The sequence below is a fragment of the Fukomys damarensis genome, unplaced genomic scaffold, assembly GCF_012274545.1.
Source record: "Fukomys damarensis isolate Sample0158 unplaced genomic scaffold, DMR_v1.0_HiC HiC_scaffold_15, whole genome shotgun sequence".
In the NCBI taxonomy this organism is placed as follows: Eukaryota; Metazoa; Chordata; class Mammalia; order Rodentia; family Bathyergidae; genus Fukomys; species Fukomys damarensis.
The window spans coordinates 62877440-62894563 of record NW_022900927.1 but is presented as its reverse complement, the minus strand read 5'-3'; the positions used below and the strand labels follow the sequence as shown (position 1 = coordinate 62894563).

The 17124-nt window shown below is 48.1% G+C and overlaps 1 protein-coding gene across 1 annotated transcript in view; it reads right to left on the bottom strand.

Annotated features, from left to right (window-relative positions):
* Nucleotides 1–5318: 5318 nt before the first annotated feature.
* The window catches only part of Hsp90b1 (heat shock protein 90 beta family member 1), a 17203-nt gene continuing 5397 nt past the window's right edge, over nucleotides 5319–17124 (bottom strand). Inside the window, exons 2-18 of the mRNA XM_010631337.3 lie at nucleotides 16929–17031; nucleotides 16083–16224; nucleotides 15520–15636; nucleotides 14150–14481; nucleotides 11443–11554; nucleotides 11104–11223; nucleotides 10451–10567; nucleotides 8995–9132; nucleotides 8835–8912; nucleotides 8694–8759; nucleotides 8004–8273; nucleotides 7533–7778; nucleotides 7070–7206; nucleotides 6491–6569; nucleotides 6244–6399; nucleotides 5743–5871; nucleotides 5319–5358 (exon numbers count right to left, since the gene is read on the bottom strand). Coding sequence (XP_010629639.1) covers nucleotides 5329–5358; nucleotides 5743–5871; nucleotides 6244–6399; nucleotides 6491–6569; nucleotides 7070–7206; nucleotides 7533–7778; nucleotides 8004–8273; nucleotides 8694–8759; nucleotides 8835–8912; nucleotides 8995–9132; nucleotides 10451–10567; nucleotides 11104–11223; nucleotides 11443–11554; nucleotides 14150–14481; nucleotides 15520–15636; nucleotides 16083–16224; nucleotides 16929–17031 — 2372 coding nt within the window. The 3' untranslated portion in view covers nucleotides 5319–5328. The remainder of the gene's footprint in view (nucleotides 5359–5742; nucleotides 5872–6243; nucleotides 6400–6490; nucleotides 6570–7069; nucleotides 7207–7532; nucleotides 7779–8003; nucleotides 8274–8693; nucleotides 8760–8834; nucleotides 8913–8994; nucleotides 9133–10450; nucleotides 10568–11103; nucleotides 11224–11442; nucleotides 11555–14149; nucleotides 14482–15519; nucleotides 15637–16082; nucleotides 16225–16928; nucleotides 17032–17124) is intronic.

Sequence of the window (17124 nt, the reverse complement as noted above, 5' to 3'; positions counted from 1 at the left end):
ACTTCCATTTTGCTCACTATCTCTGTGGTTATCTGGGAAATTATTTCTGTTTTGAATTTTTGTAGAGCCTGATTGATCTGTTTTGTTACTTCCTGTGCTTTGAGTTCAGGGTGTCCTGGTGGTTCACTATCGGCCTTTTCATCCTCATTTGCCCTACTGTTTGCTATTGGTGAACTGGAAGTCTGTCCTTGTGTCTTGCTTAAGTGTTTTATTTTAATTTTTGTTGTTGGACTGTCCTTGGTTTAATCTCTGGATTATCACCCAAATCTTCCTGATATAGTTGTGCCCTAGCTTCTGTGTCTCTAATGACCCACAGACATTCTCATCTTCATAACATCAGAGAAAACAGCTCATCAAATCAACGGCAATGCTTTACCCCAAATGATACAATCAGCAACACATTGAGATCAAGCACAACTTGGACACTGACCACCTGTCGCGAGCTGGCAACGCAGAGCACTGTCCAGCAATGTCCCAAACCTGAAAGAGCAGCGGGGTGGAGATGGGGCAGAGAGAAAGGAAGGAGTCCAAGACAAGAGTCTGATCAAGGCGACGTTTATTGCAGGCAGGCATCAGCCTTTTAAAGGAAAAGACCAAACTGTTACGGGCTAGGATTACCATAGTAACCTCAACACCCGCTCCACGGGAACGAGGGTTCACACGGGCAAGAGAAAGCAGGCTCAAGAAAAACAAATTAACAACACTTGCAACTAATAATCATGATTCCCAAATAGGTGGAGGAACTTAACAAAATGGAGTTACAACACCTGACTCCTACAGATAATGTCAGATCTTTAACAGGAAGCACCTGACTCCTACAGATCTTTGGCTGTCCGAGTTTCTCCCGTGCAGGGTCAAAAACAAGTTTAACACGTGCAGTCCTTAAAAAGGAACAAATGTTATCTTTCAAAAAGCCAGTGGGCCATAGCTGGCTTCCCACAACCACCTGTGGTAGTCACTAGTCTATCACCTTTACATCATTTGGATTAAATTGAAATCAAGAAGCAGTCCAGAACATGTCTGCAGTGAACAACTTTTCAATATAGTGTATTTACCATTTAATGGCTCAGACAGAGCGAGAATGCAAGATCCCTGATCTCAGTTAGCTGATGGGTGAACCCCATGACGCTGACTGACCTCGGGCTGCAAGGCCCAGATTGAGTTCCCCATCCTTCTGAATGGCTGAACTCTGCAACGTTCTATTACAGGTTTCCCATGCCCTTTCTTTAAAGATGTTCAAAGTTGGGAACTCAGAAAAATACCCTTGATGACCACCTCTGTCTTTGAAGAGTGGGTCCAAAGACTTGCACAGTCAGGAGGTTGGAGAGTGCGGGGGGGTTTATGGGGGTTCAGGGGTGCCCACACGGCTACCTTCCCAGCGTTTGAGCGATGGTGGCTGGGTCGGGAGCAGGCGTGGTTCTCCTTCCCGTGGTGGATCGGGGCCGGCCTACCTCCCGGCGCTTGAGCGATGGCTTCCCTTCTCTTTTTAAAACTCCCCATTAACTGAGGTTTCCTCAGATTCCTAGAGCAGTTCAAACACTACGCACTCCAGCGCTTGATCAGGGGAATCACAAGGAAACGAAGCGCAGAAACCGAACTTGGGGCTCGTTTTATGCCTTCCCGCATCTTGTACAGCAAACCTTGACTCACATGTTTTTACCCCCAAATATTGTCAGCAGCAGTTGAATCTGCCACTGTCCAAACAAGTTACTTGCATTTATTCCACATCTCATTTACTGTCAGCTGTTCATGCAAATCGTAGGTCTCTTACAGCCACGCCTGAGATCATTTCCCAGTAGTCAAAAGGTGGCCACTGGCCCTGAAACCATGGTGTCATGTCACGTCGGCACGTTCAGGAGCTTGGCTGGGGCCAAGAGTGCTGAGGCAGGCGGAGCTGGCTTGTGCAGGTACGGAGGACCTGGAGATTGTCGGCCGCCAGAAGCACCTAGCGGAGACCAGAGACTGCTGAATCCTGACGTTCGTTTGGGTGACAGAATCGTCTGCAGGGTTTTGTCCTTGGCTTACTGAGGGGGGCTCCGGGAACCCCCTTCCTGAAGCGCACTGCAGAGGAACATCATGTATATGCGGTATTTATTTGGAGTTTTCTTTTTCTTTTGCAGTTATGAAGCCGTATGCATGGAATTTCACACCTCTGCCTTCGCAGACCCACCTGGGGCATTGCGTTACCGTATCTTATAAAGGGTCAGTTTTGTTCCGCAACACAGTGTTGTTCTCAGCCTTGTTTCTCCAGTCATTGTGTGTTTTCAGTCATTTCTTCAAGGGAAACTAAACGGTTTAGCTTGAGAAAAAAAAGAAAAACACTTATACTTAGAAATAGTGAAGCTTGCCACTGTTAACAATTGCAAAGGCTTTTTTCAGAGCATAAGTTTGAGACCTTTATTTTCTGGCTTATTTTTGTTCCTGAGACAAAATACCCGACACTCAAAAGCTAATGGAGGAAAGGTTTATTTAGCTCAGTGTGTAGAGATTTCAGTCCATAGTCAGCTGGCTCCAAGGCATGGCAGAGGAGAAACAGTCCATGGCAGGGCAGGCAGCAGCCGCCTGCCTTCTTTGTCCCTTTAAACCCTTCCAGGCTACCCACCTTTTGGGTGGTGCCACACACACACACACACGGCGGGCCACCCTTAACTCAGCATCACACACAGTCCCAGTATCATAGTATCATACACCCTAATCCAGCCACCTTTGAAACTCCCCACCTAAGACCCCCTAAGACTTTGGGGGGATATCTGCATACAAGCAGTGACACTTTAAAATAGTTCAAGAATAGTTTATGGAATATTCAAGATTTCATATGTAGGTGCTTAACTTCCTCAATTTGCAACAGCTTCAAGAAGGGTATTTGTTGCGAGCCGGCGACGCAGAGCACTGTCCAACAGTGTCTCAAACCTGAAAGAGCAGCGGGGTGGAGATGGGGCAGAGAGAAAGAAAGAACGGCAACACAAGAGTCTGATCAAGGCGACGTTTATTGCAGGCAAGCATCAGCCTTTTAAAGGGAAAGACCAAACTATTATGGGCTAGGATTACCATAGTAACCTCAACACCCGCTCCACGGGAACGAGGGTTCCCACGGGAACGAGGGTTCACACGGGAAAGAGAAATCAGGCTCAAGAAAAACAAATTAACAACACTTGCAACTAATAATCATGATTCCCAAATAGGTGGAGGAACTTAACAAAATGGAGTTACAACACCTGACTCCTACAGATAATGTCAGATCTTTAACAGGAAGCACCTGACTCCTACAGATCTTTGGCTGTCCGAGTTTCTCCCGTGCAGGGTCAAAAACAAGTTTAACACGTGCAGTCCTCAAAAAGGAACAAATGTTAACAAATGCTAATTAGGAACATCCTGACCACACATTGTGTCAATGCCTTGATTATAAAGAAAGAAGTTATCTTTCAAAAAGCCAGTGGGCCATGGCTGGCTTCCCACAGGTATTAAATAAGGTATCTTGATGTAGTATAAATCAACAATAAAGTCAGTATAAAACTAGTTTCACTCATTGAATTCTTAAGTGAAGTTCTTAGTTTCCATTGCTAAGCTGCTCTTTTCAAGTTCCATTTCCCCACCAGTTTTAGTATTCACACCTGAGTCGGTGAGCTTGGCCAGTGTGTAGACGTGGAGAGGAGTCTGCTTTCCAGCAAAGGCCGGAGTCATTTCCTGTGCCTGGAGGAAGCACTGCCCCTCGGCCCATCTGTGCATGGAGCAGCACCTGTCTTCCTTCACAGGCTGTGCAAGTCGTGGCTTGGACCCCATATTTCCTAGGTCAATGACTTCGTGAAGATGAAATTAATTTAATTTATAGAATTAAAAATAGAATTTGCCTAAAATAGAAGTGCTGTCTTTATTTCAGGAGTGCTGGTTCCGAGTGATTTTCTTCCTTTGTTGAAGTCGCACCCATTGTAACGGCGGGCATGGTACAGTGAGTCCTGCACGTCCCCAAGGGCTCCCAGCACGGAGCGACTAAGGCAGAAGGGTTCCAAGTTCCAAGCCCAGCCTAGGCAATTTAGCAACTTAGTGAGACTGTGTCCCTATTATTTCAGAGTTGAGGACACAGAGCTCAATGCAAAGGCCCTGGATTCAGTCCTCAGTGCTGCAAATAACCAGGATGGTGGTGGCTCAGCGGAAGAGCACTGTTTGCACAAGTACAGCCCCAGGTTTGATCTCCAGCACTGCAAAAGCTAAAAAAAAAATTTTTGTTTTTTACTCTTTAATGTCTCACTCTGTAGGCTGGCAGAACTGACGGAACATTCCTGTGTCGTCTCTGAATGCTGGGATTCCAGGTGTGCACCACCACAGCTCCAACATTTTAAGCATATTAGCTTCTTTCTGAATAATTTATAATTTGAAAAACAAGATAGACCAGTTGCAACTGTTGGGTAAATTAGGCCAGGTTAAACTCTAACAAGGCATCTGTGAGAGCCACTTTTTTGTACCAAAAGCTGAATATGTTTTTCGGTGGAGATAACTGTAATTTAGAATTTTAATATGATGAGTTGCTATTCTCTACAAACTGAAGCAGTGTCTCTGTGTGCAGTGCCATGTGCAAGGGATCAAATCCAGGGCTTTGCTCTTGCTAAGCCAGCGTTACACTGTAGAGCAGCACTGTCAGTCCTAGTTGTACTTTCAGGAGGAGACATATTCCAGTAGGGAAGCTGGTCAAGTCAAAGGGGCTACTGCAAAGGAACCTAGAAAAATACCTGAAGGTTATGCATGCTGAAGGATGGTAGAGAAAGCTCCTAAGGAATACGAGCAGCCCACAGGGGTACTAGCTTATCAGGAAAATTGTGTCAACAAAACAGACAGTACATAAGTTATGTTTCACAGAACTTGATCCACACACGATTAAGTAAGACATCTTTTCCTAGCCTGCTGTTTCAAAATAACAAAGCTGGGTGTGTCATCTCATCTGCTTGGGAGGCAGAGGCAGGAGGGCTGCAGATGGCAGCCCCATGGTAGAGTGCTTGCCTCGTGCATGTGAGGCCCTGGCTTCAATCTCCAGTACCCAAGGAGTTCCGTGAGATGCAAGATGAACAGAGGCAAAACACTGTATTTGGGATCTTTTTTATTTTTATACACATGACAAGATTTTACACCGAGAATATTCAGTTAAATAGTACAAATTTACATTCATGAGGAATGTTAAAAAAAAAATTCAACTAAAAAACCCACTTCTTCTGGGACCCACAATCCCAACATTTTACAGTGCAGGGGAGCAGGGGGTGGGGGCATCCAAACAAGTCTCTCTCAAAAGAAATGACTTCACATTGCCTCTCCACGCAGGAGCTAATGCCAGAGTGTAATTTACAATTCGTCTTTTTCAGCTGTAGATTTCTGTGAAAACAGAAAAACCAGAGCTTGTTAAAATGCTGGCAGAAAGAAAAACAATTGAGGTCAGCTGAGCCAATCTCCAAGTATCTCAGCTGTAGTTGCAAAATAATTTACAACCCAGAAAGGAGATCATCAGCCCTTGAACTTGTATAAAATAATCAAAATTGCAGAAAAAAAGTGTAGAATAAATAGCAAGTAGGGACACAGAGAAGCACTGCGGGCTAAGGAGAAAAACCTGTTTAAAAGCAGGTCCAGGATGCTGGGTAAATAAGTGGACAGAGAACGGAAGAGTGTGTAGGTCTGTAGAGACTGATTCGCTCAGGTCAAGCCCCTAACGGCCCCCAGCGCCACTGCACCCAGCCGAGAACAATTCGCATCGCCACCCACCTTCACCGTCTCCTCCTCTTCGTCTTCTGTGCCCGGGTCCACTTCTTCCTCTTCATCTTGCTCCGTGTCCTGCTCCTGCTCTGTGTCTTCTGCTGTGTCCTCCGCCTCTTCCTCTGGTTCTTCTTCGACCTAAGGATGACACCCAGCAGCCCACGTGAGCCTGGGAGAGATTTCACCGAGCCCAGCTGAACACAAGCTCACCAACGATGTCACCCGTTTACTCAGAGCCCACTACATCCTCGGCTAACGGGGATGACACGGAGAGAGACTTCTCTATAGTCTCCTCTGTGGCGCCTGACACAATGGGGACACAAACGATTAAATAAACCGTTTCACACTGGAGGAGTTAAGCACACTTCTCCGAGCAGGAGAACTCTCATTGTGAAAGATCCCTGACAGTCAGTACCCCAATAAAGCAACATATCTTGCTCTGCTTCTGTAGCGCTGGGGATGGAACCCAGTGCCTCCCTAGGCGAGGGCTTGGCCACAGAGGACACAGACCTTTGCTTCCGGGTCGATGTTTAGACTGAGGCGCAGCATTCTTTCTATTCTGTCTCCGTAGGCTTTTGTGTCAGGCAGTAGATATCCTGACCGAAGAGTCGCCGTTTCAAACAGAACCACAGCCAGATCCATAACAGTCTTGTCATCTTCGTCTTCCTAGGATGGGAAGGGGAGCCCCTGATGAAGACCGACACACACGAGGTGTTCGAACTCGAGAAGGGTACACAGGAGGCTGCAAACTGCTCACCTTAACGCGCCGGAGCATGTCTCTGATCAGGGGGTGCCGGGGGTTAATCTCGAATGTTTTCTTCTGGCTGGCGTAGTAGCTGTTAAGGGACAAGGTGAGCGTTAGCCAAATGTCACTTGCTAGGGTTCACACATTCCTTTGTTCTAATTTACTAATTACAAGAATAACTCTGAGAAAACCCATAGCACCGCTGAGCAGATGAGCTGATTCAGGGTCCTGTCATCCCCCCAACTTGTCCTTTTACTGAGTCCACAGTGGGCTCTGAACAGCAATGTCCTCCCCTTGGGATTCAGACTTCAGCTAGATGACACAAATGGGTCAGTGCTGTGGCACAGAGGTGTCTCATTGGTCAGATGCGCTAATTATGACGTTTGGATAATAGAATGCAGAGTAAAAACAGTGTATGTAGCAAACTGAGGCGATTCCCACCTGCGTGTAAGATGTTATAGCACAGAATGATGAGTGTGGCCTCTCCACCCATGAACTCTGAGACGAACCCCCGACACACACACTCGTCCCTGTGTATTATTAGCAGGTGGGAGGGCCAACATCGGCAGGACTGTCCCCAGGACTTCTTACTTTGTGGAGATGTCCTTGCCCGTCTGGTACGCTTGCGCCTTCATGATCCTCTCCATGTTACCAGACCAGCCGTACTGGCTGGCCACCAGGGCGCACGGAGACTCTGTCAGGCGCTGCGACACCACGGCCTTTTCAATCTGGGGGCAGGAAAGCAAGTTAGACACTGCCAAGTTTCCTCAGGGAAGGCCACCCAGGGACTGCATTTCCGCTCCGAGATGCCTTGGGCAGGCCATCGAGGGAGATTTCATCCAGGTTTGGGATTTAAGAGATGCTGTCCCAATATCCTGAGTTTTCCAGTCAGAAGCGACCCTTGAACACCAAATCGTACTCTAGCTGAGCTCTACACACACCTGAGACCAGTTCTTCACAGTACTGATGCTTTGAGGGAACCAGTTACAGACGATTTGTTCAGTCCCCCCCAAGAGCAGCTAACACTCGGTGGCTCCTCATTTCCGGAGGGTACCTTGTCCTTCAGGGCCTTGTCTTTCATCCAGTTGAGCAGAGGCTCAAATTCCTTCTCGGTTGCTTCCCGACTCTCCTTGGTTTTCTCGCTTTCATCAAACTTCACTCCTTCCTTGGCGACATTCTGAAACCTCTTCCCATCAAACTCGGGAAGAGCCTGGATGCAATACTCGTCCACAGGCTCCGTGAGGTAAATAACCTCATAGCCCTTCTTCAGAAGCCGCTCAACAAATGGAGAAGATTCAGCCTACAAAATGAAGGGGGGGGCAGAGCTCTCCAAGTCTGGCCTCGGCGTGTTTTTCTCTTAGACACAGCACCGACAGCCCCATCAGAGAGGTGAAGAATTACGAGGCGACTTCCCAAACCTCTTCACTACTCCAGTCACACAACGAGCTTTCCCTTTTTCCTCTCAAGAGCTGGCTAGAAATCCCCAGCTACCTCCCAAGATCCCGGATGGCTGGATTCCAGTCACCTCTTTCCGGCTGGATCCGGCCATGAAGTAGATTTTATCCTGTTTCTCCTTCATTCTTTCCACATACTGATCTAGACTGGTAATGTCAGTTGGGTGATGAGAAGACTGGAACCGAAGAAGTTTAGCGAGACGAGTGCGATTCGAGTGGTCTTCAATCACACCAAGCTTGATGTTGGTACCGAATTCTTTCCAAAAAGTGTCATTGTATTTCTCATCAGCAATCTTCTTGATCATGTCCAGGGTTTTACGGACTAGCTTCTTCCTAATCACCTGAACAAGATGAAAGAGTAAGTGATTAGAGGCACTTACTTCGGAGCTCTGGGAAGGTGGGGGTCTGTGGAGCAGTGGTGACAGAACGGAGCCAGTGACGGGGTGGGAAAGCCGGAAGAGGCCCACACTGGCTCAGCAGAGGCCACGAGAGCGCTCTGAAAGTTCATATGCGAAGAATCAGACACTCTCGGATCTAAGCGAGTGAGCAAATGGGTTATTTCCAAATAAAAAACTTCAGTTGTGAAGGTCCTGAAGGAAAAGATCTAATGGACGTTTTTGAAAAGCAGGTGGCTACGTGACAAAGCCCGTCTTTCAACTTTTCTATGCGTCTGCATGTCAGCATTACATGCAGGGAAGAGTCGGAGCCCAAGGCAGGGTAACCCCAGGGAGGGCAGGGGCCTGCGGGCAGGGCAGCCTCACCTTGAGCAGCTTGTGCTGCTGCAGAGTCTCGCGAGACACGTTCAGAGGGAGGTCGTCCGAGTCTACCTGCGGCCGGCAAAGGAGGGTTCAGCGGGCGCCAAGGACACTGCGGCAAAGCCAGCCCGAGCCCCGGGTACTCACGACTCCCTTGACGAAGTTCAGGTACTTGGGCATCATATCGTGGAAGTCGTCCGTGATGAACACTCGGCGCACGTACAGCTAGGGGCCGACCGGAGAGCGGTCACTTTCTGGCAACCACACTCACACACTCACACGCAGTTCACACTGCTTAACAACTCACCTTGATGTAATCGCTCTTCTTAGACCCGTACTCATCAAAGAGGCCACGTGGGGCAGACGTGGGGACAAACAGGATGGACTTGAAGGTCACCTCGCCCTCGGCAGTGAAGTGGATGTGAGCCATGGGGTCGTCGTTTTCCTGTGGAGAGACGGGCGCTGAGCTGTGCAGGACAGGACAGCATGGGGCAGCGGCGACCCAGTCCATTCGGGGGCACGAGCGTTGAATTCAGGAAAAAGGACTCTTACCAGATGAAAACAGGGGAACAGGATGGGGGTGCCCCGAGAGAAGCACGACCAGGACTGCAGCCTCGCCAGCTTGCCGAGGCCGCTCCGATGCTGTCAGTCCCGGATCTGCTAAGCTCAGCCCAGGTCCCGCGTGTGAGACCGGACACGATCAGCAGTGCCCACGGGACAGAGCTGCGCAGACCCAACGCGCACAATGCTGACCGACAGCACGCGCTCCAGGCCGGGCCTCTCCCTCTGCACTCGTACTGAGCAGCGGCCACGAAGAGGCAGGCAGGCAAATGGGAGACCCACCATCCACCACGCCCCAAGGCGGTCTGCATCGTGACACCCTGTCATACCACGCAAGACGCATTTTGAAGACAGTATAAATCAACAGAAACAGAATGTAAAATGTCCCAATTTTTAAAATGTTTACATGTTGAAATAATGCTCTTGTGGGTAACGCTGGTATTAAAATTTATTAGTCCCAATTTTTTATGACTTCTAAAAAACTTAAAAATCACTTATATGGCTCAGGCTGTGCTGCTATACAGCTGTCCAAGTTGTGCTTATATACGTTAGGTCTTGTAGAGTCCACGGAGATAGAACTGGAGGGGCTGAAGGAAAGTTTCAGTCTTGAAACTCAGTATGTAAAGAGTGAAGAAGAAAAATAATCATGAAATATTAAGTTTTACATAGTTATGCTAAGTTTTAAAACATTCTATTACTCGTACAAAATGCTGTTTGGGGAAACACTAACTTAAAACAGTCTTTATCAACATAAGAAGTGATTGGTTAAAAAAAAAAACAACAGATTTAGCAATTATTGTATGGCCATGCAACGTGGTTTTTGTCATTGCCAGCAAGCTCTCTAAAGATACTTTAAAAGCTCTTCAATAACATTTCATGTTTTAAGGGTTTTGTAATCCTGGAAACCTACTGTCCTCAAAGGCTATCTATCTCAAAGGAAACAATCTCAAAGGGTCACATGAAATTTACATGTGATTTCAGTTATGAATAAGTCAATCAAGTATCTATCGATACAGGACTATTTCATGTATAACCCTAGAAGCAGACATACGGTAGTCATGCCAATGTCTTTTCGAATCTTACTGGGAAATAATGGGGCTGGGCTTGGTCATGGGCACATAGCACACCCTACTGAACTAACAGGGTGATGTGTTGTATGCTCATACATACTGGGAGCCAGGGAATTCCAACTTAATATTTACCTTTGAAAATGATTTGTAGAAAGCTTTGTATTCATCTTCTTCTACTTCTTTTGATGGTCTCTGCCATATTGGTTTGATATCATTCATAAGCTCCCAATCCCACACAGTTTTTTCAACCTGAAGTTACAATATTTGGTTAGTGCTTCTTAACACTCATCAGCAGTTACCTAGCCAATAACCGTAACTTCACTAGGCTTCACAAGAGTATATAAATCCTAAGGATATCTGTTAGCTAGTTTGGTTCTCAATGGCAGAGAGCAAGGTCCTGGGTTCCATACCCACACCCTCCCCCCAAAAACTGAGGTTAGAACGTTACTACTATAGATCTCTATTTTGTAACTTAAATTCAACATTTTGTAATAAGGGTTCCTCAACTACCAGCTATAGTTGTCCTCCCTCTGCTACCCGAGTAAGCCAGGACTGCTTTAACCCTAACACAGTAAAAGGGTACAAGAGGGTGCTCAAAGCTCCCTGGGACTTTAAAGCTCAGAACACTGCTGCCAGGTCCGGAAGCTCTGTGAGATCCCGGTCAGGTTTTTCATGTTCTAAAGGACAACACACTCAGCACCCAACATGCAGCCAGAACTTCCGGAACCGAAGCCTGTCTCCCGCGGGCGCACACACCAGGACTCGCGGACCACAGAACAACTCACTTTCTTCGTCTTGGGCTTCTTTTCTTCTTCCTCCTCCTCTACAGCGGCTTCATCATCTGATTCCTCTTTCTCTTCTTTCGCTGCTTCCTCTTCTTCTAGGGGCTCCTCGACAGTTTCGGTCTGAGCAGGAAATACAATTATGGTTAAGCTCATTTGTTTAATAATGGATGTTGTCCACCAAATATAAAATACCACAGACAAAAATACAGGTCTTTAGTAAGAAAACCCCACAAAAATCCTTAAACTGGAAAAAAAAACAAAAAACAAAATACACCCAAACCCCACATCCTTCTAGCGGTGGTGCCGAGGTGATGCACCTTCTAACAAGCCCCAATTTACCTTGCTGCTCCATACATAGATGGGGAAATTGATGAACTGGGAATACTTTTTGACAAGGTTTTTAACTGTATCCAATTCGAGGTAATCAGACGCTTCTTCTTTCAAGACGAGGCTGTAAGGAAAACAAGCCATTCAGACCCTCGAGTAGAAGATGGGATTTTAAATTCCCACATTCCTCATGTTGTGAGGCAGCCAGGGCGCGGCCAGCACACTAAGAACGCTCCATCAGCACAGGATCGGGAGCTGCACCCACCACAGGGGACACAGGGCAGGGAGACAGGCTCAGATCCCATAAGAATGCACAGGTCCGAACACGGAGGTGAGGAGGTTCTCTCTCAGGCCCCGGACTGGGCATCCGACCTAAAAGGAGAATGGACCGATGGCCTCGTTTTTATTTTTAATTTTTCTCCATGTTAGAGTTCTTAAATCTTTAAGGAGGAGCTGGGCAGGGTGGCACACTCCTGCAGTCCCAGCTGCTTGGGAGGCTGAGGCAGGGCAGTGTAAATACAGGAGTTCAGGGCCAGTCCAGACAATACAGAGCGTGCCCTGTGTCCAAACCAAACCAAACCAAACCAAACCTTCAGGGCTGGGAAGGGCCTCAGTGGAAGCACCTGCCTGGCCTGGACGGGATCCTGGGTTCAGTCTCCAGCACTGGCCCCCAAGACAAGGAAAATAAAACCCAGTGTGAGAGGAGCCCATACTTTGCATTTGCACTGATTTTCTACATCCTGGAAGGTGCTGTTTAGTTAGGTGACCATGGTGGCCAGCACTCACACCTCCAGTCCTCCAGTCCCACGTGCTCGGTGATGTGCACAGGACACTCCCATGGTTGTGTGAAGTCTGCCAGGCAATGCTCCGATCTCTTCTCCCCTCAATACTGCAGCCTTGCTTACTCTTCCTGCCTGGCTGCAGACCTCGCCTCCACCCAACAAGCCCAAGACACAGCAAGCTCCCAGCTAGGCCCACAAGGATTAACTGGTTGCTTCTGCATTAAACATGGACACTTTTTCCTTGTCATTGTCCCCTAAACTATACAGTGCAACAACTACTTCTATAGCACTATGTTGCACGAGTATCATAAGCAATCTAGAGAGGACTTAAATGAGATACACGCAGATTCCATGCACATCCCATGCCGTTTATAGAAGCGACCCAGCACCGTGGATTCTGCTACCTGTGGGGTGCTAGGGTGATGAACCCTAAGGGATGACTGCGCCTCTTAGGGGAGGGGTCACCGGAGTGGGGAGAGACCGTGTGCCTGACAGCAGCAGGCACGGCACCCCTGGCACCGGTCTCCCCCCACACTCAACACCATGCATCTGCAGGCTGAGGGGGAAGCAGTGTGAGGGAAAGGCGGCTTTAAGATACAGGGAGGAGCGACTTCCGTGCAGTCAGGATGCTGAGCGATCGGATGTGGACAGAGGGACCAGCTCAGGAGGTGGCGTGGAAGCGGGAAGGGAGCCTTTCTCCTCGTCCCTCAGGCAGCGCTGTCGCAAATAAAGAAGCTCAATGGTCCGGAAGCCAGGGCTGCTTAGGAGGGGCCTTTGGTGCCCTTGCCCGCTGTTGGCTGTGGGTCTGGGGACGAAGGGTCAACAAGGTGCCTCCCCTATGGGGCTGGTCTGCAGGCGACTGCCTCTGGCCTCAGCACGTGGACACTACCCAGCACACATTCCTCTTCCTGTAGAAGGACCTGCCACCCTGCTCCAGCGCCTGGCACCAAGTCCTAGGCAGACAGGGTGGCATGGAGCACTTGGCAAAGCTGGGAAAGGTAAGAGCAAGGTCCCAGGGAAAAGCACTAACTGCAGTCACCTAACCAAACAGCTCCTGTGATGGGGGACGGGAAACGCTACCTTCCAGGATCTGGAAAGTAAGTCCAAATGCAAAGTACAGGTTCCTCTCACACTGGGTTTTTTTTTGCTTTTCCCCCTCTTTCGGGGCTGTTCCAGTATTGCCTGGGCCGGCCCTGAATCCTGACTCCTGCCTCCGCCTCCCAAGCGCTGGGACTGCAGGCGCACCACCATGCCAGCTCCTACTGGAAGATTTAAGGACTCTAACGTGGAGAAAATTAAAAGCAAACAAACACACAGAAAAGGGGCTGTAGGTACATTCTCGTCTGTGGCAGGACACCCCAATCAGTGGCCTGTGACAAACCTCCTCACCTCCAAAGCTGCAAAAGTGAAGAAAGCTTCCTGGTGGTTTCATAGCGTGCTACAGGAGAGATGGGACTCACCAAGAAGAGGGACAGTGAACTGCTTTAAAAGAAATCCAATTCCAATTTGCTGAACTTGCAGACATCCTCGAATGAGTCATTTTTTCTTACCTTCATTCACATTTTTAAAGCCCTTCTCCCTCTCCCTAGTTTCTCCAGGCCAAGTCCAAACCCAGGACCAACTGCAGATCTTGTAAATGAATGAACCACAGCTCCCGGCCTGCGTCCAGGGACCAGGGCACCTTCCCTGACCCGGAAGCTCGCCCCAGCCCCAGCCCCCTCTCCCCCGGGGCCGACACCCTCACTTTATGCCATGTCCAGCAGCACCCAGAATTCTGTGTCCCCAGCCCTTGGCAGTCCTCAAATATTTCTTCCAATGAGGAGAGTCTATCCCTCATGTTCCAGGCAAGGAAATTAGGCCCAACTAAGCCCTCTGCTCAGAGCACCAGAACTGCTCACTATGGCTCCCGGTTCTCATTAGGAACCAGTAACACTCACGTAATTGTTGTTCCCCGTCCCAGGGTGTTGCCTCTCGGGTCAGCAATTACTGAAAATTCATTGGAGTCCGATTCCCAGATGTGCTGGGTGTCGTTGTTGTGTTTCGATGTGACGATGACCTTGTCGGCCACGAGGAAGGCGGAATAGAAGCCGACGCCAAACTGGCCGATCAGCTCGGAGGTTGACTGGCCATCTTCCTGGGCCTCAGTCATTTTATTCAAGAACTCGCTTGTCCCCGATTTGGCTATGGTACCAAGGTTTTTCACCAACTCCTCTCTGGTCATTCCTACCCCGGTGTCCGTGACGTGCAGCAGGTTTTTCTCTTTGTCACACTGAGGGTCAGCGAGAGAAGAACCGATCGTTGTACCCGCGTACTGCGCCCCAGCCAAGCCAAAGCGAGCCCTATGGGCCTTGTCAATGCTAAGGTAAGAAACCACACAGCTCTTTTCTTGTCTTTGAGAATTTTACAGCCAGTTTAGAAAGTGCAAGCCTCTAAGTACACATATCTTTCCTCACAAAGCCTACTCCCAAGTTCAGCACATGGGCTGAGACTGAGTACCACTAGTTTCACCACTACGCCAAGGATGCCGGGGCCACATGCAAGGGGAAGCGCTCTACCACCGCCGACATCCTTGGCCCTCAATGCATTCTGAAGGGTGCAGAAAACTCTAGAAAAATAAAATGTGATGTCTGTCTAGTATAGGAAATAGAAAGGACTACAGGGCCAGAGATTCAGCTCAGTGGTTCTGCTTCCTGCCTTGCAGGTGCAAGGACCCGAGTTCAATCCCCAGTACCACAAAACAAAAAACCCAAACTTGAGTGCCTCCTGTATTTGGATTTGTCCATCCTGAATATTCTCCACACGGTCTCCAGAAACACAGTAGGACTCAGCTCCTCCATTTACGGGGGAGAGACACAGAGTCCCAGGTGGGAGTCAGGAGTGCCGCTTCCAGGCTGAGCCTTTGATTGGCTTGTGTCTCTCTGCACCATGGCAACCAGCTGCACTCCAGATAGCTGCTGGATCAGTTCTGACAGAGGATGAGGGCACTGCAGCCCTCAGAATGACTTGAGCCAGGGCTCGGCTAACTTTCCAGTATAGGCCAGGTAGTGCTTTCAGGCTTTGTAAGCCATACTGTCCCTGTCACAGTAATTACTGCCACTGTAGACAAAAGCAACCATTAAGATGCACACAGGTATGGCTGTGTTTCAATAAAACTTTATAAAAACAGGCAGAATCCGATTTGGCCCACAAGCCAGTTTGCTGACTCCTAAGGTAACCACAAAGCCTTGAGGGTTACTTGTCCCAGCCTATACGAATTCTCAATCTGAAAGGATTCTTTTTTTAAAAAGAAAATTTGTCTTAAGCTTACCTTAATTTTGACTGTTAGTTCTTCATTTCCAGAAAGTGCATTCTCATCAGTTAGCGATATCAGCCTTATCTTATCAAGGGCATCGGAAGCATTTGAAATCAGCTCTCGCAGGAAAATCTAAATGGAAGCCAGATTGAACACCCTTAGATTAACCTCAAGAAACAGTGTCAAGTCCACTCTTTAATAAACTTCTTATGGTACAGGGAAGGTTTTACTGTCCATGAAAGGAGGTACAGCCCCCTACATAAAACACTGTGGCAAATGCAGGAGACCCAGATGCTAACAGCAGCCAACACTAGGGTCCTGCCAGCGATCTGCATACCAGTGGTTGCAATGCAGGAAAGCTTAAGTTCCTGTGAGTACACTTAAGACGCAGCTATAGCATTGAGCAGGCTGCGAACACAGGCGGAAGGGAAAAGAGGCTTTTACATTCATTCTCTCCAAAATCCATCAGAGCAACTGTTGTGTGTGCTGAGCATTTATACGCTGCTAATCAGGTACTTAAATACTTGTTACTGCAGCTTACCAGGGCGGAGTATCACCCCAGCCATGTAACTGCTTACCTCTTTGTTTTTATATAGTGAATTGATGATGAGTTTCATCATCCTGTTAACTTCAGCTTGGAAGGCAAACTTTTCAGATTTCTCTCTAAGTTCTCGTATTTGTGATGCATTTAATCCATCCAACTGTATGGCTTCTTCCTCCCTAGGGAAATCGGTTTAATAAGCAAGTACTACTTAGTTCTCTTCAAAAATACAAGCTCTGTGACGAGGGTTGCAAGAGGCCTTTGAAGGCTCTCTTAGGGTTAAAAGGGTAAAATAGGAATCTTTATAAAGCAGCACTAATAGACCAACTCATGACAGTGCTGTAACTGTAGGAACCGGGTTGGAAGAGCTTGGTTCCTAACATTGCCAGAAAAATAAATCTAATTTGCATTTATTAAAAAGCAAAGTCACAAGTAAGGTCATCAAAACTGTCAGTAAGATCCAAGAAGCAAGGTTGTAAGCTCTGTTAAAAGAAGTATTCACAACGGGTACAAAACCACCTGAAAGTCTTTCCTGAGGTTCTACAGAATGTACAGCACTAATATTCTACAACACAGCTATCCGAGAGTTTTAAAAATTCACTGGTGGCTGCTGGGGTATGAACCCAGGGTCTTGGGTATGCTGGGCAATCACTCTCCCCTTGGGTCTCGTTCTCAACCTCAGTCAATTTCTGCGCTCAGTCGTTCCTAGGGGCACATTAGGCACTTAGCGAGACGAGACAGTCGCGCATGTAACTCCGCGCCGGCAACATAACCATTTTGTCTACATTTAAGTACGGGAGGTCACAACCGCGACCATGGAGGAGAAACAAAGGAGAAGTTCCGTATCCCACAGCCTTATCGATAGTTTCAAGCGAACACAGACCTCTGTACTACTTCATCGTCTGTCCGTGAGCCTTCTCGGCTTTTACCCAGGTCCTCTTCCACGGTACCATCCAGATCGACCTCATCGTCAGCTCTGACCGACCCTGAAGAAGGTTTAACACCGGAAACGTAAACAGCGCGCCCGCCACTTCGCGGACCGAATACGGTCAAACGGGCCTAGGGCAGTGGTTGCAAAA